Source organism: Thermobia domestica, unplaced genomic scaffold, assembly GCF_964235325.1.
Source record: "Thermobia domestica unplaced genomic scaffold, izTheDome1.hap1.1 HAP1_SCAFFOLD_1657, whole genome shotgun sequence".
Taxonomy (NCBI): domain Eukaryota; kingdom Metazoa; phylum Arthropoda; class Insecta; order Zygentoma; family Lepismatidae; genus Thermobia; species Thermobia domestica.
This window is the reverse complement of record NW_027657367.1, coordinates 22,765-30,821: the sequence shown is the minus strand read 5'-3', so window position 1 is coordinate 30,821 and position 8,057 is coordinate 22,765. Positions and strand designations below refer to the sequence as shown.

General features: G+C 44.4%; 1 protein-coding gene across 1 annotated transcript; it reads right to left on the bottom strand.

The window, feature by feature from the left end:
* Positions 1 to 70: 70 nt before the first annotated feature.
* Positions 71 to 2,367, bottom strand: LOC145677946 (uncharacterized; the record flags this gene model as incomplete). Its single annotated transcript, XM_081748186.1, has 1 exon — positions 71 to 2,367. A coding segment is annotated over exon 1 (2,297 nt), but the record flags the coding sequence as incomplete, so codon positions are not given.
* Between the last annotated feature and the right edge of the window lie 5,690 nt (positions 2,368 to 8,057).

Below are 8,057 nucleotides of genomic sequence, written 5' to 3'. Positions count from 1 at the left end.
CACACGGTCAGCACCCCACGAAAGATGGGACACCAAACGTAGTATGTTCATGGAGCGGAGACAGCGGTACTTCAGGTCTCGAACGTGAACAGCCCAGGTAAGTCGTCGGTCAAACTCCAAGCCCAGAAAACGAACAAGATCCACATAGGACAATCGAGAACAGCCAAGGAACAGCTCAGGATCATAGGCACAGTGACGAAGGCGACAAAAATGTACGCAGTGTGTTTTGGTGAGAGAAAAGCTGAAACCAGTAGTGGTAGACCATCGGTGAAGGCGGTTGAGCGCTAACTGCAACTGGCGAGTAACTGTACGGAGATCACGTGAGCGACAGTAGATAGTAAAGTCATCCACATAAAGCAGCCCATGAACAGAAGGGGAGAGCTGCGACATCACACTGTTCACTGCAACAGCAAACAATGTGACACTCAACACACTACCCTGTGGAACGCCATTCTCTTGTGGAAACGGAGCAGAGAGAGTAGCTCCAAGCTTGACTCTAAAAGAACGTTGTTGGAGAAAATTCTGGATGAAGAGAGCCAAGTGGCCACGTAAGCCCCAGAGATGAAGTTGCCTCAAAATGCCATATCGCCAAGCGGTGTCATAGGCCTTTTCAAGGTCAAAGAAGATGGCTATCAGATGTTCTTGATGACGAAATGCATCCTGAATAGCACTTTCAAGATGCGCCAAATGATCAGTAGTGGAACGGAAGCGTCGAAAGCCACACTGAAGATTGGAAATGAGGCCATGGTGTTCAAGAAGCCAGACTAAGAGGGTATTGATCATCTTCTCCAAAAGTTTACACAGACAGCTAGTCAAGGCGATCGGGCGGTAGCTTCCATTGGACGTGGCAGGTTTAGCAGGCTTCAAAATAGGAAAAATGTATGCTTCAGGCCAGGCATCGGGGATGGAGTCTTCAAGCCAGATGCGATTGTACAGGTCAAGAAGATGTTGCTTGCCATCGTCAGGCAGGTGCCGGAGCATAGCATAACAGATGCCATCAGGACCAGGTGCCGTGTCCTTCGTAGAATCCAAAACAGCAGCAAGTTCAGCAGTAGTAAAAGGCAGATTATAAGCTTCAGCGGTTGCAGAGCGGAACTGAAGTGGCGTATGTTCGGTGCGTTGTTTATAAGTGAGGAATCCAGCTGAGTAGTGAGTAGAACTGGATACATCCGCAAAATGACGACCTAATTCAGCAGCAATTCTGTCCTGATCAGTGACCATTACACCATCGATAATAAGGGATGGAACCGCAACGGAGGAAACATGTCCCTGTAGACGACGAATTTGCGACCGGACCGCTGTCATGGAGCTGCCAGCAGTAAGAGAAGAAACATAAGTGCGCCAGCTATGACGCTTAGCTTGCTTAATCAGATAGCGGGCTCGAGCACGAAGAAGACGAAATTGAGCCAAATTATCAGCTGTAGGAGCACAATGAAAAGTACGTAATGCTCGACGTCGGGCCAGAATAGCGTCACGAATCTCCTCAGACCACCAAGGAACGGTGCGTTTACACCGGGAACCAGCATAGATAGGAATAGAGTCGTGTGCAGCTGCCAGGATACTCTGTTGAAGGGCCTCACAATGACCATCAACAGTAAAACGAGGTTCTAAAGTGAAATGAAAAGTGGCGGAAAAATGATCCCAGTCTGCTCGACGTAGATTGTAGGCAGTGAACGGAGCAAAATGGATGAACGGAAGACCATGCACAAGAATAGGAAACTGGTCACTGCCACAGAGATCATCATGCACGCGCCAAGTAACATGGGCACCAAGTTGTGGACTGCAAATAGAGAGGTCCAAATGAGAGTAGGTACCAGTAGCAGTAGTAAAATGTGTGGGACTGCCATCATTGAGGAGCAATGAGTTTGTGTTGTCAAGGAAAGTGGAAAATCTCTTGACCTCGCGGCTCAGTACGAGGAGAGCCCCACAGTGCATGGTAGGAGTTAAAGTCACCCACAAACAGAAATGGTGATGGAAGCTGTCGGCAATTTGTTCAAGATCAACAGCAGTAACAGCCGGAGCGGCAGGAGGCTGAGAAGCAGGAATGGGCTTAACAATTCGTGGAGGCGAATGATCTTTCAATGGAAGCTTAGGCTGCGAAGCGGATGATGATCGGTGCTTCGTGCGGGATAGTCCTGGGTTCACAGAAGAAGCAGTGGTACGGGACGTCTTGGAAGAGACTGGCGCACTGGGAACCTCAACGTCAGTTTGGGTAGCAGAATTGACTTTCTGAGTACCTTGTGATTTGCTGGTCTTTAGAAGGGAAGAGAAACTGGTGCCGAAGTTGACTTTTGGCTGTAGCCTTCGTTTAGCCTCAGCGGCGGAGATCTCGATTACCATCAATTCACGGATCTTCTTCTCAGCCATAAAATTAGGACAGTCACGTGACCAAGCTGGGTGGTCACCTTTACAATTAGTGCACTTCGATGGGGCCGCACATGGGGCCGGACCATGAGCTGCAGAACTACAATTGCCACAGATGGCAGAGGCATGACAAGAAGGGGCTGAGTGGCCAAAATGTTGGCAATTAAAGCACCATAAGGGTAGTGGTATATACGGGCGGACCTTCAAACGGTGGTAAGCAACGTTCAAATGCGTTGGAAGGTCAGGTAGAGCGAAAGTTATGATATAGGAATCCGTGGGCTGTACCGTACCATTTCTCTTCGTAGTAATACGATGGACGTCTGTCACATGGCTATCCATAAGTTCGGCACATATTTCCGCCTCTGGTAACTCTCTTAAATCGAAGCAAGTGATGACTCCTTTGCTATACTAAACGCAATGTTAACTTGAGAGCCGCATCACAAGCGCATTAATACATGTCGGCGCGCGAACCTTTTCACAGGGAAGCCTTTGTATGTGTGTGTGTGTGTTTTGGTTTGGCTCTCAATCGCCAGGGTTTCAACTGGCGCTGTTCTGAGTTTCAGCTGATATGCACGGAGCGATGATTTCTCGTCCTTTTCCTGCCGCTTACGAAAAATATGTTCTTGGTCTATTTGTTTTAATAATTCATGAAGACACAATAGTAATAAATGTATTGTAAATTCGCACGTCATGTATTTGCAATCCTCACAATTAAAACCCGAGAGCATGAAAACTATTTTGCTTATTCATTTCAATTGATTAAGGTAAGAAAGGATAAGAAATGAAGTTATTCTCATATATCTACCTGGAAAAGGTCAATCATAAACAGAAACATACGAGCAACCACCCTCCCACACAATAAATTAAAAATACGATTTTTTTTCTAAAAGCACAGCAACTCTACATTGGCACTGAGTAAACCACAGCGAACCGGCAACAATCATATTAACAATTTCCAATAGTTTTGTCTGCATATTTTTCTCTTAGTCGAGCGTACAAATTGTTGACAATTTACTTTGATTAACTTTAAAGGGGTTTCCCTTCCTCATGTTTGCGATAATACTGAGAAGATGATAATTCGGATTCATTCATATTTTCAACTTCGCGCTTAACACTCTTCATGGTTTCAGTTTCAGTACACCCACGTACCCACTCTAACGCACGCGCGAAGACGATATTTGGCAGAGCAGTGTTACTCTCTGCACAAAAATTGCAGAAGTTACACGTGAGTTCCGTTATTTTTTTTGTTTCATTTATCAGCAGGCAATGAAGTTTCTTACGGGGTAGTTACTCTATTTAATTTATATATCATATAAAAATATTAAGCCATTTCCTATCCATTGTGGACGGTTTCCAACATTGACCAATTAAGTAATTTTACTGGTCCTCTGCTTTTGTTATAAGAGTTTTCAAGTTTATAATCTTGCAACACTTGCAAGAGACTCGCATCTTAGCTTCCGGCTTTTCACTCCTTTCTTTCCTTCTCTCTTTCCGATTCTGAGTCGTGACGTCATTTTCATAACCCTTTACTAATAAATGTAGTATCCTTTATTTTAAATATTGTTTCTGTATTCACATTTTTATATACTTGAACTCAATTAGCTCTTTGAATTGATCTCCTAAGTAATGTTTTACTTGTGTAACGGGAGGAACTATGTAATGTGCGCGGACTCGCCTGAATTGAAGCTGCGTATCTCGGCTATCAGGATAAGGTCGCGGCAAGTATAGTGTTTAACTGCCGATGAGGCTCAACCAGAATAGGAACAGGTCCTAACTGCGTACTAGCTAGAAGTAATTGTGATTGTTTGTCTGTTGTCGTTTGAACAAGGAGCGTCCCATTCCGTAATTTACGAATATGTCCAGGAGGAAACGTTCCTGTGGCAATGTGATGAAGTTGACGATGAACTATAAACGGTGACAATTTACTTAATGCTCCAAAGGTGTCAGTTGATCTGTCTTTAATAATTAAATATCTTGGTGCAAGACCAAGCTTTTCCTCTCTCTCTCTATCCTGGGTGGGTGGTTGATGCGTAGCCATAACTAAAGAAAGCCCAAAATCCTCTCAGCTTCCCCGTCATGGTTCGAAGCGGCCAACGAGGCTGGCAGGTCCTACCTGCATGACCCTTGTCAGCAAGCTAAGCTGTGACACCAAGTCAAAATGACAAGGAGGCAGAGCCACTTGCACCGCCGACTGATGGGTACTTTTGAGAGGACCCACGTCCCACCGTGTAAGGGGAGGAACCAATGGTTCATTGGAGATTCCCGCACCGCAGACTCCCAGCATTCCCTTTCAGGGCATCACTCCTTCCGGTCCTGCTGGGTGCGCATGCGCTGCACTCCTCCGTCCCACGGCCCCGGGTCCAGCGTCATCCAAGAAAATCCAAAATCAAAACCAGTCCATAGCAAGGTTGTCTTCTACAAAGAGCAGTCCATATCCGAGGCTTATATTTTTAACAACGCTCGATCGCAGGTTTTAAATGCCGGGTGATCGGCCCGGCACAACCCCCAACCTGGAGGACCAGTGGCTGATTGCAGTTCCGAAGAACTGGGCGATGGGGGCGCCACGTCCCGACGCCGGGATGACCAGACATCGAGTGTGCAAACTGCTTTCAAAGAAGATGTACAGTCAATGATCAAAGTGATGGAAGACTGGGAATCCATTTGAAGAGGATAGTCAAGATCTGTTGGTTCTTGACACCAAGGAGATCGCGCTATGTCGAGCTGTAGACGATTTCGTTGTGCATATTAAGTTGGACAGATGCAGTTTGACAAATTCGTCAGAGAACGCCTGGTGGAAAGAACAAAACCCATACATGATTCTATCAAAAGAAACAATATCAAAATATTTGCTCAGCCTACAACAAAACCTCAAGGAAAGGGCAAGCAGCAAATGAGATCCCTCAGAAACGGCGTAAATCTCTTCTCTCGTCTGTATATCGGATGCCAGAATCTGGATGGAAATATAGACAAATTCTTCAAACATGAAAACCAAGCTTTCCCTCCTGCACTATCGGATGGCGGTGAAATTCGGTTTGCTGTTAAATAGTGATCTTCTCAGTTGTCTAAAAGACTTCAGTCAGCCTAGGTCTGAGGTCCCTCCAGCAAGCTGCGTTGCCCTAGATGGAGCAGTCATCATCCAGTTGCTGAAGCCTGCTACGCCAAAAACCTTCAAAGAATATGCCCAGCAAGTTTGTGTGCTTCACATACTCTCAAAATTTCATCAACCCAAGCGACTGGACCTGGTGTGGGACCGCTACATAAGAAACTCGTTGAAAGGTGCAGGTGACCCCTTGTGAGAAAACGAGTGGTGGGTAACTCAACTATATCCGGAAACTGGGCCACCTTCCTCAGAGTCGACGAAAACAAGACAGAGCTGTTCATCTTCCTCTCTGACATCCTCTACGACTCATTCCAGCTTGTAGGTAAGGAGCTGCTCATCACTAAAGGAGATGATGTTTTGAGAACGCCAGCGCTTTTGGATACTTCAGCCCTGGCAAACACGAGGAGGCCGATACCCGTATTATTTTGCATGCCGCCCACGCTGCTCACGATGGTCACAAGAAGATCCTCATCTGCACAGTAGACACTGATGTTGTTGTCCTGGCCGTAGCTCTGGCATGCACCTTGAATGAGAAAACTGAAGTGTGGGTATCCTTCTGCTCGGGGAAGACGTTCCGTTGTTTGGCAGCCCATGAAATTGCTCGAGCTCTGGGTCCTGAAAAAGCTCAGGCACTATTGATGTTTCATGCTTTGACCGGCTGCGACACGGTCTCCTGCTTCGCCGGACGTGGAAAGAGGACGGCATGGGCAGTGTGGACAGTGCTACCTGAGCTCACGCCAGTGTTGGGTAAGTTACTTGTAAAAATGTAACGCGTTATAAGTTACTTTACTTTTCCTTAAAATGTAACGCGTTACTTTTTCCAAAAAAGTAACTGTTACCTTTAGGCTCGAAACTTTGAATATGTGAAAAAAATCTTATTATTTCAACTTTCCGTGCTACTATTACTACCGCTATTATTATATTTTTCTTCTTCTTCTTCTTCTTCTTCTTATTATTATTATTATTATTATTATTATTATTATTATTATTATTATTAATTATAACAACACTGTATAAACACGAAAGATTGGCGGTTTGTATTGGAATACAAAAAAACTAGTTGATTGCCAACCTCGGTAGTCGTGAAATCTAGGAGTCAAGGACATTGTTCATAAGCTTTTGAATTTGGGTTGAGGGTCTAGGTTCAGTATTCGGGCTCGAGCCAAACATTGTTAAAAGTTATAGGGCACTGGCCAAATATCTTCAAAACTGCTCGGCCCGGATTTAGAATTGTCAACGACTCGAACAGCTCGGCTCACAGCTCATGCACTATCGACCCGAACCGAGAAGTGAGCCGAGCCAATAGCTCATCCAACCGAGTCGGTTAAAGCCCTCGGCTCAGTTGAGCCGAACCGAGCAGATGGCTCATCCCAACCAAGCAACCTAAACCCAATGGTTCACCCCAAGTGAGCCGTCTCGAGCCATCGGCTCAGCCGAGCCGAGCTGAGTTTGTTATAAAAAAAACTCTTGTGGTTTCGCTATTGTGACGAGACGAGATGTGAGCAGTGTCCCCTCTCGTAAGCAACACTAAAAGCATTCCATATTACTGCTTAGCTTACATTTCTCATGGCTTTCGCTTTCCAGTGTAATCAAGCCATGATTTCAAAACGAGCGTGACATTTATCAAACTCGACTCAACTCGAAACTCGACGCCAAAAACAGTGAGTCGGTTCGGTCGACTCGGGAATATTACATTTGACTCGACTTTAATTCGACTCAAGTTTTAATTTGACTCGTGCCCATCCCTATGCGTTAGAAAAAATGATTGTTTATTATTCTTCTGCTAAACTAATTATATAATAATAGCAATGTTTTTATGTAATAAAATTAAAAATACAGAATATAGAGAAACATTACAGTATACCTAACAAAATGAGAACACATGAACTGGGGGTGAATCAAAACTTGCCAGTAACTCTAAAATCAATACATGCTTCTTAAATCTAGTTATTCCAAACTCTATAATCAATTGAACTTTAGGATACGCAAACTGATCTAAAAGAACTTTAATATTACATACCATCAACATTACATCAATAAAGTAAGCTTGCTCATCAGAACACAGTTTATTCATATTAACCCCTTACTGTATATCCTTAATTTTGGCACCCTAGCTGTTGATAAATATTTTCTGCCGGGGCATCACTTTACTTTTGACCCTTTGGGGATCCAATGGTACAGCGGGGGACACTTCTAAATGGTAAACCTTAGCCGTAAATCTCCATATGGCTGTACCATTTAGAAGTGTCCCCCGCTGTACAATCTGTACCATACGGGGTGTTTCATGGTACATTGCGTTATAACTCTCCTATTTGAGCTTTTTCGTCCGGTTTTTTTTTTCAAGTCCACAGGCATTGTAGAAGACATTATGTATGGTTTCACACCTTCCTGCGTCGAGACATAGGAGGTGATGACGTCATAATTCTAAAATATATATTTTCGTGTAATATTTTTTGGGGGGGTTTATGTAAAGTATTTTTGGCGGGCTTATTTTTGCACGTAGAAGATTGAAATTTTGCACAAACATTCAGTCCACCGAGTAGTATTTACCAGATTTTTTTTCAGATTTTTGCGTTAAAACAAGGGGGAAACA